Source organism: Phascolarctos cinereus, unplaced genomic scaffold, assembly GCF_003287225.1.
Source record: "Phascolarctos cinereus isolate Bilbo 61053 unplaced genomic scaffold, phaCin_HiC Scaffold_2;HRSCAF=192, whole genome shotgun sequence".
NCBI lineage: Eukaryota > Metazoa > Chordata > Mammalia > Diprotodontia > Phascolarctidae > Phascolarctos > Phascolarctos cinereus.
Genome location: NW_027555625.1, coordinates 395,917,423 through 395,943,384, shown reverse-complemented (window position 1 = coordinate 395,943,384; position 25,962 = coordinate 395,917,423). Strand labels below are relative to the sequence as shown.

General features: G+C 34.4%; 1 protein-coding gene across 2 annotated transcripts in view; it reads right to left on the bottom strand.

Moving 5' to 3' along the window:
• Positions 1-25,962, bottom strand: part of GABRG2 (gamma-aminobutyric acid type A receptor subunit gamma2) — a 138,110-nt gene that overhangs the window by 91,178 nt on the left and 20,970 nt on the right. For both annotated transcript variants that reach the window (XM_020992420.2, XM_020992421.1), the window contains exons 2-4: positions 5,319-5,470; positions 3,694-3,761; positions 1,932-2,152 (exon numbers count right to left, since the gene is read on the bottom strand). In XM_020992420.2, coding sequence (XP_020848079.1) covers positions 1,932-2,152; positions 3,694-3,761; positions 5,319-5,470 — 441 coding nt within the window. The remainder of the gene's footprint in view (positions 1-1,931; positions 2,153-3,693; positions 3,762-5,318; positions 5,471-25,962) is intronic.

Genomic DNA, 25,962 nt, shown 5'->3' with positions numbered 1-25,962 from the left:
TTTTAGAAATTATTTTTCTCTAGTCTATTAATTATTGGTACATTAATGTAGGGAAATATGGAAGGAGAGCATAATTAGCCTCCTTAAGAGAACAAATAGATTTCAAATACTTTAGCACACTCATTGTTTATATGCACATAAAATCCTACCTATTTATGAATGAGAATCTTCTATTTGGAGTCTCACTGTTATCAATAAACACAAGTCAATTAAATATACTTTGCTTTTAAATCTCCAAATTTGCTTTTTAAATCTCCAAGTCAAATTCCTTCATGATTCCCAGTTGGTGAGGTTTTACTGTACCCAGGAAAGGGATAGCCTATTTGCCAGTTGTGGACTGTTTCTTTTCTTTAACAAAAGATCATTAATGCCTCACTAAGATAATATTTTACCCATCATGAAATTTCATCCTTAATTTAGCTTTATCTATAGGAAACTAAAAGGGAAATACTGAAAGGGGGAAAGGATAAAGCAGGAAAAAAGAAAGAATTAAAAAGAGCGTAAACCTATCCCCATAGGTAGTTTGATTCAAGCCTTAATTGACAGGTACATAGGAGTCACCTCTTAGTGACTCAATGACATCAGTACTACTAATGCCTAATTGATAAGAAGAGACAAATTAATGCCAGAGAAATAGTATGCGACGTTGTCCTCTGAGGAGAATGCTAATTGGGCCTCTGAAAATGAAACTAATTTAATATTTCAAAAGCTTTGTACTACTTTTTTGATACATCAGACAGATTTTGATCTCCAATGGATTTTAATTACAATTATGCCTCTTATCTAATATTGAAATGTATTCCATAATGGATATAAAATATCAACCATCCTCTTTGCAAATGAGATTTTTTTAATAATACCTACAAGATCAATATGACTAAAATTTGAGACTCACTTTTAAGGGACTGTATTTTAAATAATATTAAATAATATATACTATTTTACATTTGCATAAAATATATAATCCAAATCGACTGGCAGTGATTTTATACATATTATGCTAAGATCTGAAAGAATAAACAAATTTAAAAGAACACTAATCCAATACTCCGTAGACTTAGGTGTTGTTGTCTAGTTCCTAACATTTATTACATCAGAATGGATATGAAATAATTGAGGTATTTGAGATTCAAGTACTCTTGTCAAATTAGCTAATGTAGGAAACTATGAATTCATATAAACATGTGATAGTAATTGTATAGAAAAAATATAGAGAGATAATTTAAACAGGAAACTTTTAAAAACATTTTTAATTCAAATAATCCATGGTAAATAATTCATAAGTTAACTCATCTATTCGTTATGTACTCTCAAAAGCTGTGTATACATGATGCCCAATTAACTAACCAAATCAATGGAGAAAATAATCAAACTTCATATTGTGAAGAAACAACAATAAAATAAGGTTAAAGGGAATGTTTCTATTGGTTTTCAATCAGCCATGTTAGTCGTATAGACATGGTCAAGGTTACAGACACTTCATCATTCAAAAATATCTCTGTAGTAATGGTTTCCATTGAAGCCAAGGTGTTTTAAAGTGTATCAACTATTCAGTGATCCTAGAGATGACTTATTCAATCAATACTTCCCTAGCTTTCAATTAGTAGAACTCACTATAAAATGATGAAAGTATGGGAAGGATACATATGTTATTACTGGCAGAAAGGCAACAATAAATGCCACCAGGGCATGACAGAAATCCTACTATTAATTCACATAAGCATTACTGCCAATAACCCTCTTCATATTTAGATATCTCCAGGAATTTGTCAAAACTGGATGGGGGGGGAGAACTCATTTCACAAGATTAGAATGCTTTGCTGTCTACCTGAAATGTGTTGAAAATTCCAATTATGCATTTAAGTACTGAGAATAATATTTGCTCCCTTTTTCCTTAATGTCATCCAAACTTTTAACAGAAGAAAACGCACCTGAGTGTGTATAGTACACGGCCATCATTCCAAATTCTGAGCATGCGGTTAGGCGTCGTGATCCAGTGGGCATCGGCTTTTTTGGAGTTCCGGAAAAAAGTGTCTGGGATCCAAATCTTCCCAACCATGTTGCTATTGAGCCTGAGGACCTTTATGGTACTGTTAAATTTCAGGCGTCTGTCGTACCAGGTTTGCGCAAAAAAAATGTCAATTGTATACTCCTGTTGTTTTAAAGAAAACATGAAGTCAGCCAGTCTAAGATCATCAGAAGGATATTTTGACATTATCTTTCCTCCAGCTTACTGAATTTAGAAGGAGGATGAAATTACTTTTATTTTTGTGACCCTGTTAACTAATTTAAAGTGCAATAAAAATTTGTTTTTTGGCCGTGAGCAACAACGAAACATTTCCTAAGATCGATAAAAGTCTTCTACTACAAAGAGACATTAGCAAGTGAATTATTTCACAAGAATCCAGCACTAATGTGAGCCAGCCAATTCCATATCCCATGGTGCTAATCAAAGCTGAAAATTCTCCTTAAAGTAACAGTTTGATCCTTTGATCCACTTAAGTTATTTTCCAAGTAAGTTGAGAAATGACCCCAATCAAACAAAGTCCTATTCATACTCTACTCACTTTTCTCAAAATCCTACCAACTGAAAGATGCCTTCTTGTGGATGCCCTGTCTTTTCCTTAGACTATTCTACATGCAGTCCAGCATTACAGACCTTGTAAAAAGGGAAGACACCACGATATCAGAAGGAATACTGGCTAGCTTTAAAATCACAAGAGTGAGAATCTATTCCTGTCAGTAGCTGGCTATGAGACCTTAAGCATAGATGTAGGAGCACCACATATCAATATAGAGGGTGCCATATATGAGGAGCAGCAATTTGGCCAATTTGGCTGCGATGGAGAAAGCATGATAGAGCTAACATTTTGTCATAGACACAAAATCCATTTTCACTATGTATTTCATTGTGCTTGTAACTTTTACTTAATGACACAAATGACTAGAAAAATAGTTATTGGGAAAGTTGCAATATCAGAGATAAACCTTCACTCACTTTTTCTTTGTTACACATGTACAAACTATAAAAATGAGAACCAAACATTTTCTATAATTCTTCATCAGCTAATTACCTTTTGTCTCAGTAGTATTATTTAAGACACATATAAATGAGAACCAGATATTTCTGGTATAAATAATAGACAGCATGGCATATAAGCTATTATCCTATAGCCTTAAAAATATGTAATCACAATTGTGTTTTAGGGAATCCAGTACACTGGTTATACTTATCATATCTTACTGTTGTTATTCCATCTACAGTATTTGTTGAGAAATTTCCAACTTTAAGCTAACTACTTTTCCATTTTCAAAAATACCCCTATACTCAATTAAAAATGAAATTTCCTTTGTGGTACCCAGCAAAGTGTCTTGAAAATAAGAGTCACTTGGGGGCAACTGGGTGGCGCACTGGATAGAGCACCAGGCCTGAAGTCAAGAGGACCTGAGTTCAAATCTGACCTCAGATCAAACACTTGACACTTACTAGCTGTGTGACCCTTGGCAAGTGACTTAACCCCAATTGCCTTACAAAAAAAAAGGAAGAAGAAAATAAGAGTCACTGAAGAAATATCTGTTGAAAGTGAGAAAATTTTAAATAATTACAAAGCCTAAACACAAAACCCAGAGGCCTTTTCAAACGATCAGTTTTTAAAGTTAACACCAAAATATAGACCAAAACCTAAAACTCACCATGTTAATAGCATTCACTGGTCCAATGCTATTCACATACATGTCAGTGTGAATTAATGTTGGTTTTACTGTGAAGAAAATAAAAAATATATATTACATGAATAAGTAAAAATCACCAATATTAATGTTATATGGCTTAGCTTTAGCTGATTGAATAATTTTCATCTAAGGTGATAGAAATATATCTTTAACTTGAATCAATGAATAAGGTAAACATTTACATAAATGTGACTTTCACAAAAAACTCCTTTGAAAACTGCCAATATTTGATTGTTACTGTCATAATTATATTTGTTCAAAATGCACAACTTGGGAAACATCTTTCTGCTGAATTTCCTACGTTCTTCTTTGGCTATGATGAACTGCCCGTTCTGTAGTGAATATGAGTAGGAAATTTGCTCAGCAGAATTTCCATGGAAGTTAAAGATTGATAACCACTTCACATGATTAGAGCTAGAGTTATGAATATAGAGTATATTATAAAGCAATAGTTAAATGAGTTGATGAGGGATTGTTTTCATCCAGCTCCATTGCTTTAACTAGCTTTGCTACACCTCTGCCTTTTTTCTTCTGATTCTTTTTATCTGTAAATCAACAAGAATGGAACTAAATGCTCACTACACCATCTTTTTTAATTGAGATATGATATTATTAGTACAGAAAACTCTCTACAGTAACTCATGTCTGATGACTGGAAATGTGTATGTAACTTACAATCACAGGGTTTCCTGTACAGGATCAAGTTCCTTGCTCAAGGTCCCACAGGTAGCATATTTCATATGATATGAATTCAACAATATGTTAACTTCAAGGATAGACTCTTATCCCCCTTAACACATTGCCACTCAAGGTTCAACAAACCTGAAAAATTCTATGATTCTTTCCATACAGCTCTGACCAATATAATTCCTGTTTCCTAATGATGTATGGTGGAAGTTACAACTCTTTCCATCATACTAGAGCACCATATGGAACACATACCACTTTGTCAGAGGGTACTGATATTGGACATATGTAGGATAGTTCCCATATCCTAATTCTTGGCTCTATTTGCATTTTTAAATTAGATGTTATAAGTGTGTGCCTCTAACCAATTTGTAAAAACCTATTTTTAAAAATTTTCAGTGTGAGTATTTGCTACAAATAAAGGCTTAATTTATTGTTTTGCTGATTGTCTAGACTCAAGGATGTATTGATAATTCACATTAAACTTAAAAGCGAGTACGCATAAATTTCCCTCTTCCCTTCCTCCCCAGAGAGCATTGTTTTTAAACCTTTACCCCATATGTACTTCCAAGCCATTCATTAACTGCATGTCTGCCTCACTTTTCTTTGTCCTCTGCCATGTGCTCACTGCACATATTGATCATTAACTTCCAAATACACTAAAAATGGTATTTCCCTTCTCCCTATTTTCATCAAGGTTTTCTTGCTGCTGTTCACTGTCCCTTCCTCAAGGCTCTTTATTCCTGAGCATCTTGGATTTTCTGAAATAGCTAGACTGATTGGTGTAAAAGGGGCCAGAGAATGTCCATGACTCGGCTCAGGTTCCTAAAGACTTCTGGTCTCTGTTTCCTATACAGATACGTTCACATGAAGCATTAGGGAAGGAGTGGAGAACACACCTCCTATGTCAGGCCTCAGCTTGTTGTCATATCCTTCCAGTAAGCCATTTAAGATGAAAGTGACATCTCCCTCTGGGACTTTCGGAGTTAAAACCCATGTTTTGTTTGAAGCGTAATCTTCATAGTCATCATCAGATTTCTGGCTACTGAGGCTAAAAGAACAAAAGGTAGACAAAAAATTCACAGAGAGACTATATCATCTTTAGCATCCCATTCACAGACCCTTAGTGGGAGCAACAAACAGTGAGTTCATAGAAAATCAGCACAATAAAAATATTCATCAATAGATTCTTTGTAATACATTTACATTGCATAAACAGTAGTTACAGCTGATTCGCGTGCATTCTACTATTACCTGAAGTACTACCCATCCCAATATACCTGGCCATCTATAAGTAGCCCAGAATTTATTCATCTTCTCTGTCCTTTAACATTTCTGCTTCTCTCCTCTTTCCTCCCTACACCCAAAGCCAGGGAGGACACATTTTAAAAATGTTGTTGTCATTTATTTAGGTGGAAACAATACATAAATGCTAAATGCGCAGTTTGGGAATGTAGTTATAAGGTCTACATTTCCCTCTTTTGAGAGGTTAACTTGATCCAGTCTATTAATGAGAGCAAGAAACTCTTAATTAGATTCACTCCCACAAACTGTCAAACAGCTACTCCTGACACAGATAAAGTACTGCGGAAGGGTTTGATCTTTGCTGAATTTTTTTTCGAATGTGCATACACGAACATACTCATATACATAGACACATACACAAACCTATATACATACAAGACGTTTGCATTTTTTGTTTTCATTTGCACTTTGGTAAAAAAAAAATTCATTTCTTTTATCAGGTGCCACTGGATACCATTTTTAACACTACCAGTTTTTTTGTTCCTTTTGGCTAAACAGCAAGGAAACACATAATTCACTGTGATGCAAACCCTCAAAACTAGAGCTGCAAGACAACTTTTATGTGATAAGCTCCTGCTCATTGGATTTCCAAACAACAAATCACCTGAATGAACTACATGTATTTGAATACTACTATAAAATTCCTTGATATCATTTTGTTTCTCATAATTTCTCTCTTTCTCATAAAAAAATCCCTTCTAGGACTATAATAAGGTCAATATAAATTTAGCCCAATACTCTTTCTCCAGCCGCAGTGCTGAATGATGCAAATCAATGTTCATGATGACAACTGAGGTATTACATGACCTTGGCAGCCGTTTTGAATCATAAAAGAGAATGTAGATTTCATTTGATCAGAATATTAAATGAACAAGAACACTGAGTTCATCTCTTTAGATAAATAAGACTTGATGATATATCACTGCCTAACTCAGCCTACTGTTCCACACAGATATTATCCTGTATATGTGGACCTCGGTGGCTATATTAAACCTGAAATACAGTACCAATACTTCACTGTTGCCTCCTATTAGATATGTCTCAAAGTTTGCAATCTGGAAGTACATTGATTCTCCACAAAACCTAGCTAAGGAATAATTAAAGATACTTTCATAATACTAACTGCCATATTCATAACATCTTAAAATCTGCAAAACATCTTACATACAGTACATTGTCTCATTTAAGCATAACGATAATCCTGCAGGGTATATACTTCAAGCATTTTTGTAGATGCAAATATTGAAATTGAGAGGGGTTGTTTGTCCATATTGCCTAGCTACAAAGTATTAGAGATGATCTTCAAACCCAGATCTTTATGACTGCGAGTTCAGTACTCTTATCTACTGTGCTGCACTACCTGTATTAAGTATTTAACCTGAAACAGATTATCAGCTGCTTTGTTAGCTTTTACAATACATTTCACCTCTAAAGGGACAGATTATAGATCTGAAATCTATACTTGTTCGAGCAGGCATACACACATTCAATTAAACAAATATTTATTGTGCCTACTATATATGCAAAACTACCGAACTACCAAAATTACAAAGATGACACAAGACTAGATCCCTGGCATATCATAGGGTGAAAATTTAGATCTGGAAGGAAACTTAAAGGCCAGCAAATCCAATCCTTTCATTTTAAAGATGAAGTGGAAAGAAGTTAATTTCCTTGCTTGATGTAAAACAAGTAATAAGGATCTGAGGTGGATTTTGATACAGGGTTTCATCACTCAACGTTATCATTTTATAGGAGATGTTACTTAGCACAGTGCCTCGAACATAGTAGGTGCTTAATAAGTGTTTATTGATTAATTCATGTCACTTACACAATTAATTATAATCAAAGTCAGAAAAAAAGATAAATAATAGAAAAGAAAGCAAATAGGATGGCCTAGCAACCAACCTCCACCATATTAGAATGCCTTAAGATAAAATTCAGTGGAGATGCTATCAAAAGTGGAAATTTGAGATTCTCTCATAGCAGAATAAATTCTTTTCCCTCCACCCCCTTTCTGTTCCCTTTAAATTAATATCAATTTCAATTAATTAAGTTTCATTGAGTTCCTAAGGGGAGATGTCACAGTGCTGCACATCTTTTCAGACTTGACCAATCCCCAAATCCTGTTGTGTGCTGTGGCTTGATCAGAGCTTTGTCACCTTCAGGAAAAAAGCCACCAGCTTTTTTCACACAGAGAAAGTCCATTCTGCCAGGCAGGGATAGGGCTATTAGCCAGGAAAATACCTTTCCTGTAATTTTGGCCTCTGTTCATCAACCTTCCAGAGGATCTGCCTGCAAGTGCTTCATAGAAATAAAATCTTGTCACAAGTCTCATTACAATGAAAATCTCTCCATTACAAAAGATAATTTTAAATCCCAGCAATAAGGTGGAAGGAATTTGCTGATCACTAGATAGTCACAGAAAAAGGAATAAAAGCTAGGGTTCCTGACTCCTATGCCAATATACTTTTGACTTCACCAGACTACCTCTCATTTTCTTTTGTACCTTTCCAGTACCTGTTCAATACCCTATAAACAATGGTACTAGACTAATGGTATGAACCAACTAGCATAATGGATTTGGAGTAAATAGGTAAAATATTTTAAATAAAAAGATCATATGGAAATCACTTGAAAGAACATTGCTTTCCCAGAATTTCATTCACATTTCTCTTTCATGGAGCCATACACTTTAGGATCTTCTCCATAATCTGACAAAACAATGGGCAAAAACATATGGGCATCAAAAGTTCTTTAACTTAATTTTACCCTCTTTTAATTGACTGCAGACTTCACTTTTTCAGTGTGAAAATCTACTTATTTTGTAGCTCCCCAGATACACAGGAAGAGCTGTACTTACTGTTCTGAGATCCTAGATGATGGCTTCAGGCCTTCATCCAAGGTAGGCTGGGCACAACTACACACAGATGTTTTCCAGGATGAAAAATAATGGACTCCTCACTATAAATACACTAAGCTGTTCTTCCCCAGAGCTTTCTACTCTGAGGTCTAAATTAGAGGGGCAGATGCATAATCTGGGATGTTTTCCAGGATTTTTTTATCCTAAAAAGAAAAAATAAAGGCTTTTCTCTCATTCAGAATCGGCTTTTGCATTCTTTAGGGATTCTCTCTGAGCAGCAGTGTTCTCATGACCACTGGTGTAGCAACCTACAAGAAGTTATAAGTAAAGTTATATGGCAGACAGTGCTGCTTGAAATAAATGTGTTATTTTCTTTGGCATTGCCAGTGGATTTATGAGGGCCTCATATGCTAAACAATGAGTTTTGATACGAAAGGATACCAATATCTATTCATGACTCCAGAAAACCAATGCTATCTACCTCTTGATAGAGAGATGATGAATTCGAGGGTCAAAATGAGACTTATTTTTAACATGGTCAACGAGAATATTTGTTTTTCTGGGATGTTGCATATTCGTTTTTCTTTTTCATTTCTATTAGCCTGTTAGTGCATGGGAGAGAGAGAAAAAAAACATTTCTGGTAATTACAAAAATAAAACTTTAAAAGATCCTAGAATATAGATTAATTCATTTAAAAATAGTGCTTTGGAAAATGCCAAATATTATATTTTTATTCCTTCCCAACAAACTTACCACTTAATATATGGTCATTTTAATGCAAGACGTATTTTGGTATGGCAACAAAGGTATTGGTCTTGGAGTAAATAAGACCTAGGTTCAAACTTTATCTGAAACTTACTAACTATATAACCCTGGACAATTCATTGAATTCTCAATGCTCCATGCAATCTGCTAGGATTTATTTACTAAGTCAAAATAAATATGGTATGCTTTGTTGCAGGAAGATTACTGATAAAATTATAGCTCTTCTGCATATTTAAATTAGCTTTTAGCTCCAGGGCCAATAAAGCCAAACAACTTTATAATTTAGCATTTCCCAAGACCAGGAAAACATCATTGTGCAATATGAAACTGACCTCCAGGTTTTGACCTGACCACTCCACGGAACAATAACGTGAAAAAAAGAAAACAGCATCAATGAAGCATTTGAAAACACATAGACAAGAGTAGAAGGAAGTCCAAAAAGGGACACCAGAATGAAGAGCAGTTTTGAAACTTTTTTGTCAAATATAATCTATACTTAAATGTTGTATGTGGTAGTTACAGTTTAATACGCAGTCCTTTCTTTCTACCCTTCCTATATAGACATATTCATATCTGTTAGTTACTGTCAAGTTCATAATTTGAAAAATAAACAAAAACTATAATAGGAGAACCCAAAACAGGTTCCTACATTCTTCAGCTGTCCCTAAGAACAGACTTTCAGTCTTTGGCTATTGTCATATTTTCTTTATGCTTAAGATTGTGAGAGACAAGATCCTTGTAAGCCCAAATTAAAGGACATTCTAAATTTGCATTACTTCTTAGTTTGAAAGCTGTAATGGTCATCTTTGAACACTGGCATTCAACAATGGTGCCTCTGATTTTGTTTTCTGCTTGCCTTGAATACCTTTATTTTTGAGCCCCTTTTTTCCCAATGACTTTCAAGGAAAATTTACTCAGACTTTCCCTAAATTAAGACTATTTAATGTGATACTCTTTGGTGCTGACATTTCTTTGAGGATTTTGGATGACATGAAAATCCTGGTGCCAACAACTGGCTGATAACCAGTTGGTTCTGAAACAATACTCGCTTATGGTCAGTGTAAATCACTAATCTGTCACTCTGAGTAGATAGGGCTAGTGAGGCCATGATGCCTCAGGCAGGTGTTGCAAAGTGAGATTTCCCTAGACGTTGAGAAATCTAACTGTAAGTCAAACACCCAGATCCTTTTTTTTTTGAAGTTGTGAATATAACAGGATACACAACAGAAGATTTTTTTTTTTTTTTGCTTTTTAGCTGCTGTCTTCCAGTGGCAAATTATTCAGTAACACAGGATATACCCCAAAGGCTTCTTCTAGGCCATTATAAGTACATGTCCAGAGACTAGGCTTCCAACAAGGTTCAAGATGTACAACAAGAAAAGCAATTAAAATGTACTTAGAAGCTTCTGCAGAGGTTTTTCTCAACTTTAAATGAGGCAGCACAGTACTATGAGTAGAGTGCAGAACTTGTAGTAAGGGGGCTTGAGTTCAAATCAGGTATCTCACACTTAATAACAGTAAGACCACAGATAAGTCATTTAACTTAACTGAGTTTTAATTACTTCATCTATAATATAGATAAAAATATCTGCTGTCATGATCTCATTAGACTCAAAGGAGATCATGTACGTAAAGCATAATAAAATGCTAATAAGTTTATCCTTTCTAGGGAATGGACATTTCTATAGATGGAGATGAAGAGAGTTCTCAAATCCTTTTAGTCCGACACAGACCTAAAGATACTAGCCTTGGACTGAAAGTCTTCCTTATCAGATGGAAAATTCAACACATAATTTTGAATAGGACCCTGCAAAAAGGAATGGTAAGGATTGGTTAAGAAGAGGCTTTATCTTTTAGGATAGTGGTATACTAGTTCTGCTCCCTCACTATTCCATAAGATTGGTACTGCTGTGATTCATCTAATGGCATGGATGTGAGATAGGATCATCAAAAACTATACCACAGAAATGTAAGCCCTAACAATTTCTATCAAGCTAGAATGACTTGGAATGTGGGCGTAGAATTAGACCATGAGCCTACTATCCAAGTACTAGCATAACTAAGTTATGGAAGCTCGTCTTTCAAAATCACTTTTCCAATATTACAAATTACTAAAACTCAATTTTTCCTATTTTTTCACTTCCCAAACCATCCTAGTCTCTAGCTCACTATAAAAAGCAATAAGAATATATGACAAAGATTTCATTAGTCACACTAAAAACATTTGGTGTTATCAGTGATCACAGAAATAGGCAACTAGTTTACTCAAATGCTTTTACTACTCCCTCAAGTAGTTTCTTTAACACCCCTTTCATGAGGATTATTTCTCCATAACATAAAAATAATGAAAAACAATCTGTCCACCTTTTAGAATATCCATCTTAATTGCATTATCTGGCTTAAATATCTGTATATTTTCAAGCAGTCAAATGTCAGCTAACATTCCAGTTATTTGACCTCACAGAGACCTGGAATCCAATAGAGTCTTATTCTTGTCCAATCTAGCAATCTAGGAAAAGTGTTTGGGTCCGCAGTATTTGATTGAGGGCCAATTATCAGGATCCAAATGAAAGATACTCTTTTGTTTGCTTTGTTTTGGTTTTTGTCAGAGTGATAGTAAACCAGACGGCCTTTGGACTCAAGTAGAATTACTCGAGTGACCAAATCCAAGAATGAGGAAGAAAGCCCCAATTACAGGGGAAAAAAGTTAAAAGTCAATCCAGAATTTGAAATAGCACTCTATCAAAGGGAGTGGTAAACATTAGTGGGATGATGTTTTGTCTTTAATGAAGGCAATGTTCCAGGTATATACCCGCAGAGCTGAAGACACCCCAATTCTTCCTCATAGCTTGGACATAATGCAGAATAATCTAAAAGCTATGCCATGGAAACGTAAGCTGTAGAAGGTTTCACCAAGCTAGAATGATGTGGAATATGAGCCTGAAAACAACATATACTTCTCATCCAAGGAGTAGCACAGCTAAATATAAGAGAAGCTAGGAAGTTGGTTGTGAGATTATGTCTTTTCTTGGCCAGAGCAACTGTTTACTCTAGTATGGAGGGGTTACCATCTGTGTCAGGGGGTAGAGTATACACACTGATAAAATCATAAATCTTTAAAACTATCAAAGTAAATAAATGCTAAGCACCAACATTATTATGTTTTATATTTATCATCCATATGTTCTGGTATTGCACAGACATAACCATAAATAATAGAGTGAAGCAGTGATTGCTGTTTCACTGCTAATAGCAAACATTCAGATGTACTGAAAAATTCTGTCTTGGTGGAGACATGACCACATACATAGACGTTAGACATAATTTACACGAGTACATGTAATACATTTCTCTGATCAAATGCCAAATAAGAATCTCTTCTAAAAAATGTTCAACAGTGAAGTGAGCAGAACCAAGAGGACTTTGTACACAATAACAGCCACATTATGCAATGACTAAGATTGTTAAATTGAACCCTTCTCAGCATTATGAGGATCTAAGACATCTTCAGAGGTCTCAGGATAGAAAATGCTGTCCATATCCAAAGAAAGAACTATGGAAGTCGAACCACTATCACTTATTTTTACCTTCTGTTGAGTTTTGTTTCATCTTTCTGATGGTTCCTCCTATTGGTTTTTATTTTTACTTACAACTTCACTAATGTGAAAATATGTTTAATGGGTATGTAAATGTAAAGCCTATATCAGATTGTGCACCATCTTGGGGAGGGTGGGAGGGAAAAGGGGGAGAAAAATTTTCAACTCAAAAGCATATAGAAGTGATTGTTGACAAATCAAAATAAATTCATAAAATTTAAAAAAATGTTCAAGAATTCATGGTTTACATTTTATCTCCTTTAGATCCCTGAAACATAAGCCCAATGCAATTTATCTGTAATACCTAAATAGGTTTTCATGTAGGCAGATATAAAAATAGAGAACTTTTTTCTTTTGTGACTCCAGATCCTTCACTTCTGCTTACCTTATGGAATGCAATCTTTTTTTTTTTTAATGGATGTAATGAATGAACAGAACTGCCCAAATGTATCTGGAAGTCAAATAAAAGCCTTAAAAGATCCCTATTAATTAATATATTTTCCTTTTCCCAACAAATATTGACTTCTATGCTCCCATAATATTATTGTATCATCATTGTTTTCTACCCCTCCACTTTCTCAGCCTTTGTTCTCAAAGTGATCTTCTATCATCCAAAACTAAAAAAAAAAATAAAATAAAACAACTAAGATCAAAGAAAATTATATATGTGTATGTGTTTGTGTGGGCATTAAAACACAATGTAAATGTGAGATATCACCTTATCATTATCAGCCCAGCCCGCTTCTGTTTATGTTTTCTCACTTGATCAATTATTATGTTAGTTATCACCCTTATGAAAATGACTCCTAGATCTACATACCTGGCCCTTTCTCTCCTGAGTCTCATATCGCAAATTGGAGGGTGGATGAATAAGCATTTATATAGTGCCTACTATGTAGCAGGTACTTTGCTAAGCATTTTATCAGTATTATCTCACTTGATCTTTATGACAATCCAAAGTACGTTCTGCTATTATCTTCATTTTACAGTTGAAGAAATTGAGGCAGACAGAGATTAAATGATTTGCCCAAGGTCACACAGCTAACAAGTGTCTAAGGCTGGATTTGAATTCAGGTCTTCCTGACTTCAGGCCCAGTGCACTCTACCCACTGTGCTTCCTAATTGCCCCTATTAAACATTTCAAGAGAGATATCCCAGAGATACCTCAAATAAAACATGTCTAAAAGAGAATTCATTAGACATATTCTCCAGAGTTTCCTAGTCCTGTCAAGTATACTAACATTTTTCCAATCTCTCAAGTTTACAACTTGGACATTATTCTTAACACCGTCCTCTCCCTTGACCTACCTGTCCAACCAGTTATCAAACCTTGTCATTTCTACCTCCACAACATTTCTCACATCTGTCTCCTTTCCATTATGCTCACAGCTACTACCTTAGATCAGGTTTTCATCACTTCTGCAATGGCCTCAGGATTGTTTTCCTTCCACTAAATTTCTCTCTACTACAAAGTCACCTTCCACACAACCACCATAATGATTTCCCTTAAATGAAGATCTGACCATGTAATCCTCCTACTCAATGAGCTCAAATGATTTCTAATTGACTCTAGGAGAAATCATAAATACCTCTGGCTTTAAATTTTTTCTCAATTTGGCTTCAATCTTCCTTTCTGATGTCATCATAGAGTGTTCTTCTTTCTGAATTTTCCATTCTAATCAACCTGGCATCATTAATGTTCTGCACACTCAATAATCCTTCTCCTGTCTGCCTTTATTTGCATTGGCTATTCTCAATCCCTGGAATACACTCTCTCCTAACCTCTCTATCACATAGAATGCTTATCTTCCTTCAAGGTTCATGTTAAGCACCAACATTTACCTAAAGTTTTTCCTGGTTACCCCTACTGCTAGGGCTCACCCTCCTTAAACTACCTTATATTCTTCCATATATGAAAATACTATTTTTGCATATATAACATATGTATACATTGATTCAAACCTCTTAAGAGAACAGACTCTTTCACCTTTAGTTTTTGTATTTCCAGTGCCTAAAATGGTGTTTGCACATAGTAGATACTTAAAATATCTTGATTTATTGATCATCATACTGTCATTACCAATTATTAGTATTCATTTGGCAGGTTCTAATCACCTCAAATTCATTCCCTTTATAATGGAATTCTGTTTAAGGAAAACTAAATCAGTCAGCATAGGCTAATGTTCTGACAACTAAGGAATTCTGTTATTAAGGGTACCGCTTCAGAGAGTTTCAAAATCAGCCACACCCTATACCCATTTTAAAGAAACAGTAAATTTCATTTATTCCATCATTCCTTGCAAAAAAAAAATATTGGCACCTAAGAAACACTTCTCTTACTGGTGACCTTTCTGATCATGCCTAACCTGACCACTGCAGGGTGTGACGAGTAAGTACCAGTAAAGTGGTGCTTGTCATTGCCTTGAAACACATAATGAAACCAAATCTGCCAATCCCTTTATATAACCCTCAGAAAAAAAAGAAAAAAACAACAACGTTTGAGACAGCCTTCTATTTAGCTTTCACTTTTTTATATCTCCTGGTTTCATTTTTAGCAAGACCATCAATGTGAGTATGGCTTGGGTCTTCCCATAGTAGATCAGTTCACTAATTGTTAGATAAAGATCACACATTTAGAGAAGCACCATTCTGACGTTGGTGGATAGTATGAAGGTAGTGATTCTTATCACCTTTTCTTCCATTTTCTTCACCATAACTGCAAAATAAATGAGGGAGGCTGCATAAGACTGAGGGAAATCTGTAATTTTGTTGTTTCTTGGATTAAAACAAAGAATTCCTCACTTAAGCGGCAGCCTACTAATGATGAGTCTCTCTGTGCTCAACTAAGCTGGTTTTCACAGGACAGATACTGCCTGTTACTTGTTGTGAAGGATAACCTAGTAAAACACAGAAACCAAAACAGATTAACTAAATTTACATGCTTAGCTATCCTTAGGAAGCAAGGAACAATGAATAGAACACTAGACTTAGAGACAATGAGATCTGAGTTTAAATCCTGATTCTGATATGTATCAGTTGTGTGATCCTGAGCAAATCACTTTACTTCTCTGAGATACAGGTTTCTCATTTCTTAAGAGTTGGGTAAGTAGGTGGAAGCAATGAATAGAGAGGGCTAGGAGTCAGGAAAACCTGAGTTCAAATCTGTCCTTAGCTATTTATTAGCTGACTCTTTGTGAGTCATTTAACCTATACTGGCCTCAGTTTCCCCATCCATAAAATGGGGATAATAATAGCACCTACCTCCCAAGGTTGTTGTGAGGAGAAAATTAGATAATACCTGTAAAGTGCTTGGCATATTAGTAAGCACTATATAAATGTTAGTTATTACTATTATTATTTTTAACTAAGTCATAGAGTCATAGGCCTGTTGTACAGCTCAAGTGAGAAAATTTCTATAAAATACTATTGACAAATCAGTAATTATTATTTTTTTATAAATAAACATGAAATTTGGCTAACTAAAAGAAATTGAAAGCCACTATATTAAATATACAAAGGCAAGCATGACTGTTAGTTGCTATGCTGTATTGTAGCAAGTCAAGGACACTAGAATTGGGGGAAATAGCAAACAAATATGTGGACTGGAATATGTGTTCACTGAGAGTCATAATTCTGTAATTCTAAGGTATACCATAAAGGACGATTTGTGAACTAGAATAGCATTATTTGATCATTTCCAAAGGGTAATGGGAAAAGCATGGATAAACATACCTAGGCTGAAACATTACTATCAGTGACTTGCAGGGAGAAATGGTTTAAAATATACCATAGGCCTCAGCCACCCATATAAACAGAAGAGGAAATGATAGGATCATGGATGGCTCAAATGTTCATAAAATGTTAATAAATCAAGAGTAATCTCTCTATTGTGTTGGTGAGGGCATCTTCTAAAGAGAAATTATTGAAAGACAGGTAAATAAAATTAGACAAGACAATATTGCTCCATTATGTTCTTTATTGGTGTTTGGAGTACCCACACCAACAAATGCAAATAGTGGTATAGGAGGTAATGATCCAGCACACACACACACACACACATACACATTTGTCTATATACATGTATATATATATATGTATAGATATAGATATAGATATGGGTATATAGAAATAAATTACAGAAAAAGGAAATAATCCAATCATGTAGCAAAAGTGTGGAACAAAAAGTGGAAATTCTGAATGTAAGCCTGCTGCCCATAGAATGTTAAAAGATATAGAGGAAGGCCTCCAGCTTATTGGGTGGATCTTTTAAGAGAAATTGTAGGAGCATATGGATAGGAGTCCCATAACATGAGCTGACACAGATGGGCTTTTATATATAATTTTTTCATGCTAGCATTTTATTGAGGCCTTTTGTTTTTATATCTGTCATTTCAGATATATAATTTTACCATGAACCCACTTAGTCAGATTTTCCTACAACAATAAAAATAAAAACAATAACTAACTTGACCTAGCAACCATGCTTGACAGCTTATGCAATATACTTTACTTAGAGCTGCTTCCCTCCAAGGAAGTAAGAGAGGTGTGTTTCCTCATTGATTCTTTTGAACCAAGATTGGACGTTATAATGACATAACATTTGTACTAATATTGACACTTCACTTATGTCTTTATAGTTATTATGTATGTGTGTGTGTTCACAAGTGTATTCTTTTGTTTACTTTCTTCATTCTGCATCAATTCAGACAAATCTTCAGTGGACTGATGTTTGTACCACTGAAAGTCATACCAATATCAATTATACCAAACATTCAATGAAATGTAAATATTAAGGACAAGGCACATTACTGGGTGTCATGGAGGATGTATAGAATGATAAAATATAATTTACATTGTCACAGACCTAAAGATGTAATTAGAAATAGAAGATGTAAATGCATGAACACTTCAATAACAAGAAAAAGAGTACAACAATGAGGAAGCACATGATAAATTACTGAAACAATTCTATACATAATGATTTCTATTTGTTCAAAAGTGGAAGTAGAGGGATCGGAGAAGGCTTCCTTTAGGAATAATTTGAGCTAATCCTTAAGCAATAACCAGAATTGGGGTTTTATTAAATTTTTCAATGTTTTATAGTTTTTTTATTCATGTCTATTTCAACCAACTAATTTATCTTCATTCATCCCTACAAGTAGATGCTATCTTTAAAATAGATAGATAGATATAGATATATAGATATAGATATAGATATAGATATAGATATAGATATAGATATACATATACATATACATATACATATACATATGTATAGCCAACTAAAACAAACCCACTTATTGGACATGTCCTAGAATTTCTGTTCTATTTGCTATATCTAGTCTATCACCTCTCTTTAGATGGAGTATTTTTAAAAGGTCCATTGATGGCATTTGCTTTTAAGTATCATTCATTTCTGAATATACCCTTATTCCTTTCTCTACACAAAGGTATGTTTATTCACATTAAGCTTAATTTGTTTCTATCATGAAAACATTGGACACATGGTCTGATTCTGATAGCATATGTAGATTTTAATAGGTGGAGAAGAGTGGGAGAATATGCTAGCCCTAGGAGTGATATAAGCAAAGAAAGATACAGGTGCAATATAGCAAAACACATATTTAGGGAAAGCATGAAGAGTCTAGTTTCAGCAGAATGTTAAATAAGTTTTTTAGATGGGAGGAGAGATGGATCATTCCATAATGTACTTCCCTATGGTGTGTTTAGCATCATAAGTGCGGTCCCAGTATCTTCAGCTATGCTGAAGGACAAAAGAGAATAATTTTCAAAAGACTTATCCATCATGGAACTCTATGTTGACAAGTTAGCACTCTTATTGTCTTGCAAAAATATTGAACTCTTTAAATAAGCCACTTCCAGTAGCTTTTGCTTCCTCAGGACAAAGAACTTTTTTTTTTATTCACTCTCCCTCAGTTTCTACATCTTTGATACAAAGTCAACAGGTTCTGGTGGCAGAATAAGAATTCTTTCAATATTAGACAAACTTTCGGCAAATTCTTCTATGCTTCTGAATAAGCAAATCAAAGCATCAAAGTATTATTAATCAACAAATATTTATTAACTATCCAGTGTGTGTCAGGCAGTGTACAGTGTGTTTGAGATACAAAGGTGAAAACTAGGTCAATTTTAGTGATGCACAATATTGTCTTTTAATCTAAGATCACAATTTTGGAGTGATTTGAATTTAAGTGGAAGAAACTGGATTAGGCTGATATTGTGAAATTGCTGTACAGTACCTTTATATGTGGGCCTAATTACAATTAACTATACATTTCTTGCAGTTCTGTCCTCCTCTATCCATGTGTTGGAGTATATGCCTACATTAAAACAAGTACCAAAATGTTTTCAACTACCTGGATGTCCAATGACATGCATATTAAACACTTTGGTGATTAACTGAGTTTTTCCTTTTTATCACCATGTTTTGACATCGTGAAAGCATAGCTTTAGAATTTGTACATCAGGATAGTTATTCCTACGTTTTGAATACCCATTTCAACTCATCTATAATTCAGAATCTTAAAATCTGCTTCTCTGAAGCTGACTGTTTCTAGGAGACGATACTTACCCTTTCATCATTTTGCTAGTCCTGGGTAAAATACTGTATTGAAGTCAAAGTTTTATTGCTCACTTATAACATTTTTAATCATAGAGGCTTGTCTTATCTTTTCAGACTTATTAGCATAAAACATCCCCAAGACATTCTTTCAGATCAGTAACTGCTCAACTTTGGAACTCTCTATAATATAAATTTTCTTCCCTGGGTATTTAACAAACTATGTGGTGCATCCATTACACTGTTGTATGCCTAACCTAACAAGGACTTTTTTTCTATACCAAATTAACTGGTGTCTGCAATAATCTAATATATTTTGTTTTATTTTTAATAAATGGTTTGGGAATAAGCATATATGAGTACTACAGGAAAGTATTTGTTTTGATATATGACCATATGATTTACATAATTTTGTTTTCAGAGATGCTAAAGGAATTCTGAAAAAAAAAGTTGACATTAGAATTAAAAATCACTGTATTTGATGCACTGTTTTAAGAGCATCCCAAAATAGCATTCCAGGTCAATTGGTGACCACTAAAGTATATGCGGTAGAAAGAGAATGGATGGATAGACTGTAGGTTTACATCTTTATGTACTTATAGGAAGAACACTTCTTCTGTAAACATGTTAAAATGTCTAATGATTGAGTCTGAAAAAACCCTTAAATAATATAATCTATTTTAAAAAAATAATAGAACTATTGTCTGGGAGTGAGTGCTTTCTATCATCCCTGTGTATGATCTTAATGTCCTATTTTTGCAAAATTACATCATCTTTTTCAATAAGCCACAATCCTAATCATCATAAAGTACATAAAGAGATGCCAAAATAAAGTTTTATTTTTTTTCCATTTTATAATTGGAATATGAATATTAGTGGGCTTGAAATAGGAAGACTTGGGTTCCAATCACTCCTCAGACCCTTAATAGCCATGTGGTTTTTAGAAAATCACCACAAACTATTTGCTTCAAACCAACTCTTCAGAATCAAAGGATTATATATGTGGAGCTGGAAAGGTCTTCATTGGCCATGAATCCCAGCCCTTCATTTTAGAGACGAGGAAAGTAATACCTTGTGGAGGTTCAGTGACTTATCCTAGGTGACACAAGCAGTTTACATTAGAAGTGAGATTTAAACCTTGAATAAAGAATTCCAAAGCCAGTGACAATTATACTGTGGAATGACTTCTATTATACCATTAAAATTACTGACTCATAAACTGGCTTCAGTCAGAAATGATGAGAGAGTTAACATATCTTATATCCCCTATGATGACATATACCAGAAACAGCTAGTAACATCCGTCCCAGTCTTCAATACCACAGACCTTTCTCAATGAAAGTATTTCAGTAACTATGAAAACAGATCACTTAATCAGGTTTAAATTTAACCCTCATCATTATATTAAAAATGGGTCTACATTTGAGTCTGAGTATATCATTTAATGAATTTCTCATTATTATTATTATTATTAACAATACTAATAATAGCTAGCATTTACATACATCTGTAAAGCATATTATAAATATTATGTCATTTGACCCTTAAAACAAACTTGAGATATAGATACTATTGTTATTACTGTTTTATAGATAAGAAAAATGAGACAGATGAAGTTAAATCACTCACTCAGGGTCACACAGCTAATGAATTTCTTAGGCTAGACTTGAATTCCAGTCTTCATAGCTCCAGGTATGGCAATCTATCCACTGTTCCATGTAAGTGCGTGATGCCATTTCAAAAATCACTTATACAAAAAACCCTGCCATTTAAGGGAAAACAATAAAATTTAAATCTTACACTGGTTTTATGTCATTTCTGTGTTTATAAAATGAACTCTTCTCTTTTGATAATGATGAAAAGCCAATGATTTCATCTAAAAGGTTATTACCTAATTTTCTGCCTATTTTCCATTTGCAAATGAATTTCTACTAAGAAATGTATTCCCTGTATCCTCCAAGGTGAAATTTTATGAAATCTTCTGACATTAGAGTTTTAATTTATTAGCCACTAACAATATAAAAGACACAAGAGAAGAAAGATGGTTTTGTTACTAAAATGCTGTTAGGGTCACTTTTTTAAAGCTGATGAACAGATTTTTATGTCAATTCCAGACAGTGAGAAGAGATGGTATTTTTCCCAGGGATATTGTGAGGAAAAATGAGCCACAGAATTGTATGTGAATCTTCTTGAGCTCCAGAATTAATGTACTGTTTCACTCAGACATTATTACTACTCTTATTTATGGACAAGCCATACTTTACACTGATGAAAACTAACAATATGTTTTATGGCTTCTAGTAGAAAATGTGCTTTTGGTTAACAGTGGCCAGGAAGAACATTGATAACCTTTTGGAAACTACTAGTGACATCCTTGAGACAGACAGTGAGGTGACAAGAAAACTCAATTTACCTGCAGAGCTTATTTACTTTAAACTGCAAGAGTTCTTCTTCCATGATTTGCATATGCTCCCTTATTATCCCAATCTATGGTATTGAATCCCCAAATACCCAATGGTAAACCAAAGCCACCACAACCCCAAGCTTCATTGACTATTTTCTCCCCCCTCACTTATATGACCACTTCTCTTCTCTGACAATGCTACAATCTTAGTCCAGGCCCTCATTACCTCATGGCTGTACTATTGCAATAGTCCTCTGGTTGGTGTCTCTGTTCCAAGTCTTTTACCACTACAATCTATCCTTCACTCTGCTACCAAATTAATCTTTCTAATAAAGACATCTTATGTTGTTACTATTTTACTCCTTTCCCCCAATTCAGTAAACTCAAGTTCCTCCTTATCATCTTCAACATCACATATAAAACTTTGTTTAGCTTTCAAAATTCTTTACCACCTTGCCCTCTCCTATTTTGCTAGTCTTCTTTCTCCTTACTCTACCCTCTCTCTTTATGCTTTAATCCAGCGACACCAACCTCTTTGCGCTATCTTACACAAGACACTCCATCTCTTGACTTAGAATTTTTACTGGCTGTTCCAAATGCCTGAATCATCTCTTCTCTCACCTCTTCCTCTTGCCCTCCATGGTTTCCTTTAATCTGAGCTAAAAATCCACCTTTTACCAAAAAACTTCCCTGATCACTGTTAATACTAGTCATTTCCCTCAAGTGATTATTTCTATTTTCTCCTGTACACTTGTTGCTTATGTATAGTTGACTTCATGTTGTCTTCCCTCTCAGATTTTGAGCCCCATGAAAGCAAGGACTCTCTCTTGCACTTCTTTTTTTTTAAATTCCCAGTGCTTAGCACTGTCCCTAGGACAGAGTAGTTACTAAATAAATGCATATTGATGGACTGACTGACCTTAATCTAACTGCTCTGTGGTCATAGTCCACTTTTAACTACCCTTTCCACTAACCCCCATAAAATTCCCATTCCATAAATAATACACTTCCCTTCATTTTAGATAACTTTCTCTTTTCTGGAATTAATAGGTAAAACTGCATTTTTGTCTCTCCTTTCCAGAATTGATTAGCGATCCTCTCATAATCTCAATATACTGATTTTGGAGGACCAATCAGAATTCTTATATGTCTCTCTATTGCTTTTTTTAAACTCTTATTCTGCCACTATCCTTCAGGTATCCCTCCACCTTTGAGGTTCACTCCAAATTTATCACACGGTTCAGACTCTCAAATCTATTATCTATTGGATCTCAGGAGATTTCTCCTCCTTTCCAAAGGAGTTCAATACATGTCTCATGGTCTCTCTTTGCCACTAGAATTTGTTTTTTTACTAGAAGATGGCAACAGAAACGTTGATGGTCCCTCAACCCCCCCAACCTCAGTTCCTCAACATAATCCACTCCTGTAACCTACTCCTCCACCGTATCTTGGTTCTGCAAAGAGATGATCACAGCCTTGACCTTCATATCTCCCACAACTGTTTAACTTTCATGATCAAATATATTTAAATTTTTTTATTTGATCATAACTCCTGCCCTTCTCCCTATGCCTTATTCCTAAACCTAGCCTTCTTCCTCAGAAAAACCTCCTATCTCTATATTCCTCAATACTTTTGAATGCTACAAGAAGTTTTTTCCCTAATCTTATTCTTGTAAATAGTTCAATGCATCACTTTTTATTTCTCCTAAATGTTTCATTTCATTGTCCTATTATCACTTTAATTTTGCAGAGCTTCAATTCTTGATAATTTCCATCATTTCACTCCTCTGTTCCAATGAAAATGTTTCATAAATGAAGTTGCCGAAAGTCAAAGAAAACACATGCTGATTGAGTCCACTTCAGATTTGTGTTACCAAATCTCAGCTGTTCCCTCAGTGAAATAAGTGATGAAGTCCTTTTTATGCTTCCCGATTTGATTTTCTGTCATACAACACAGTATTCCAAACCTTCTCTTCTCTCCTGAGCTCTCCTATACCAATCCTCCTCCTATCCTTACAAATGAGAGTATACCTTCACACATTAATGAGAAAATAGGGACCATTCTTTTTGAGTTCCTTCTTTTATCCCTTCTCTACATCTCACAATCACTTGTCTTCATCTAAAATCCCCTCCTGCTTTCCTCTATGCCCTGATTAAGAGCTGAGCTTTCTCTTCAGCAAGGCAAACCTCTCTACATGAGCTCTACATTTGACCCTCTCCCCCGTCTTCTCAAATTATCCCCACCAAAACCCCCTTTCTCTCCCTTATCTTCAGTTTCGCCCTATGATTATTATTTAGTTTTTGGTGCCCTTACTCCCTGTATGGCTCTTTCTCAGTCTTATTTTCTGGATCATCAATCCATTTCCTAAAAAGAATGTATTAAATAATTTATACCAGAAATCTAAGATTGAAGAGAGTCTTTAATTCAAACTCTGGGAAGTGGAAAGCTTGATGTTTTGCCTTTGTTGTTGTTTAAGGTTTTGTTTTGTTTTGTTTTTAATCTCAACCGTGTGTGTTAAATAGCTACTTAATGATCTTGTTCTTTACTTTCCCAATATTGTTATTAATGACTTTTGCAAATCTTAATGAAGCAGAGTGGTGAGAAAATGAACCACGCAACTAAAATCATGAGGCACAGACTGATTCTAACAGAGGCAAATAGCAAAATGTTCAAAGTGAAAGAGGCCAGAAGCTCAGAAAACAGTCCATAATAAAAGTAGTTAGAGAGAGAGAAATATTTTTGTGGAATCAATAATGGCAAAGAAGGAACATATATGTGTATATAGATAGATAGATAGATAGATAGATAGATAGATAGATAGATAGATAGATAGATAGATTCTCAGTTAGGAAGGAAAAATACGATATGAAACTGCTAATTGATTTATTTATTAAAACTTTCTTGATTGCAAAGATGAAAGAAGTCTAAGTAAACAAAAGAAATAGTCAACTTTTGGGGGGGCTTTTGGGGAAAAAAGGGAACAAATATCAATTGTTGGTGGAGCTATGGATTAATCCAATCATTATTGGGAAAACTTGGAATTATCTGAGATCATCACTGAATTATTTATACTGTTTACCCCAGAGATCCAATTACTGGGTGTATGCCATATGGAAGCCAAAGATAGAAAGACAGGCAGGTCTTCTGTACCTAAATATTTATAGCAGTGCTTTTTATACTATCATGGAAAATAAAGTAATGAAAATATCCATTGAATGGAGGAGTACCTGAAAAAAAATCACAGTATAGGAACACAATAGTTTGTTTTTTTCCAATATGAAATGAGGAATAGTGGGAATTCATAGAAACATGGGAAGACATATCAAAACTGAAAGAATGCAGTAAGCAGAACCCGAGATGATAAAATACACAATAACTATGATAATGTAAAAAATAAAATAACAGTAGAACAAAGCCAAATGTGGTATCTGGTAGTTATAATGACCAATTTTGGCTCCAGAGAAAAGATGATGAAATCCACCTGTCCCCTTTCCTTTAGAGAGGTACATACTAGCAGACACAATGTTATACATACAATAAGTTATACTGATTATGTTTACTGATTTTGCTTAACTGTTTTTCTTCCTTCCATCCTTTGTTTTTTCTTTCTTTTTTTTGGTACAAGAGGAACTTCATTGAACAGGTTGTTGACAACATCTGGATGTGACCATGATGAAAAAAACAAAAGCAATAATTAAATGATTTTTTTTTTCTAAAATGCTGGATATATTTTGATCTGGAGCTTGTATATTCCTAGGTTAAATACCTTTATTTATATCCAGTGACCTGAAATTATTTTTTTAATGTTTTAAAATTGAAATTTCATTTTAATTACCAATAAAACTGTTAAATCTACTTACATTTTATATTTAAATTAATTAATTTTGACATGTAAATATCCCACATTTTTGCATTTCATATTGTTTTTCACCCTCTAAGTATTTGTCAGGAGTCTGCCCATTCATTCACATTCTCTTTTCCTCTTATCATTATAGTTAGCTTTTGCTCTATTCTTCTGGTTTTGCTTT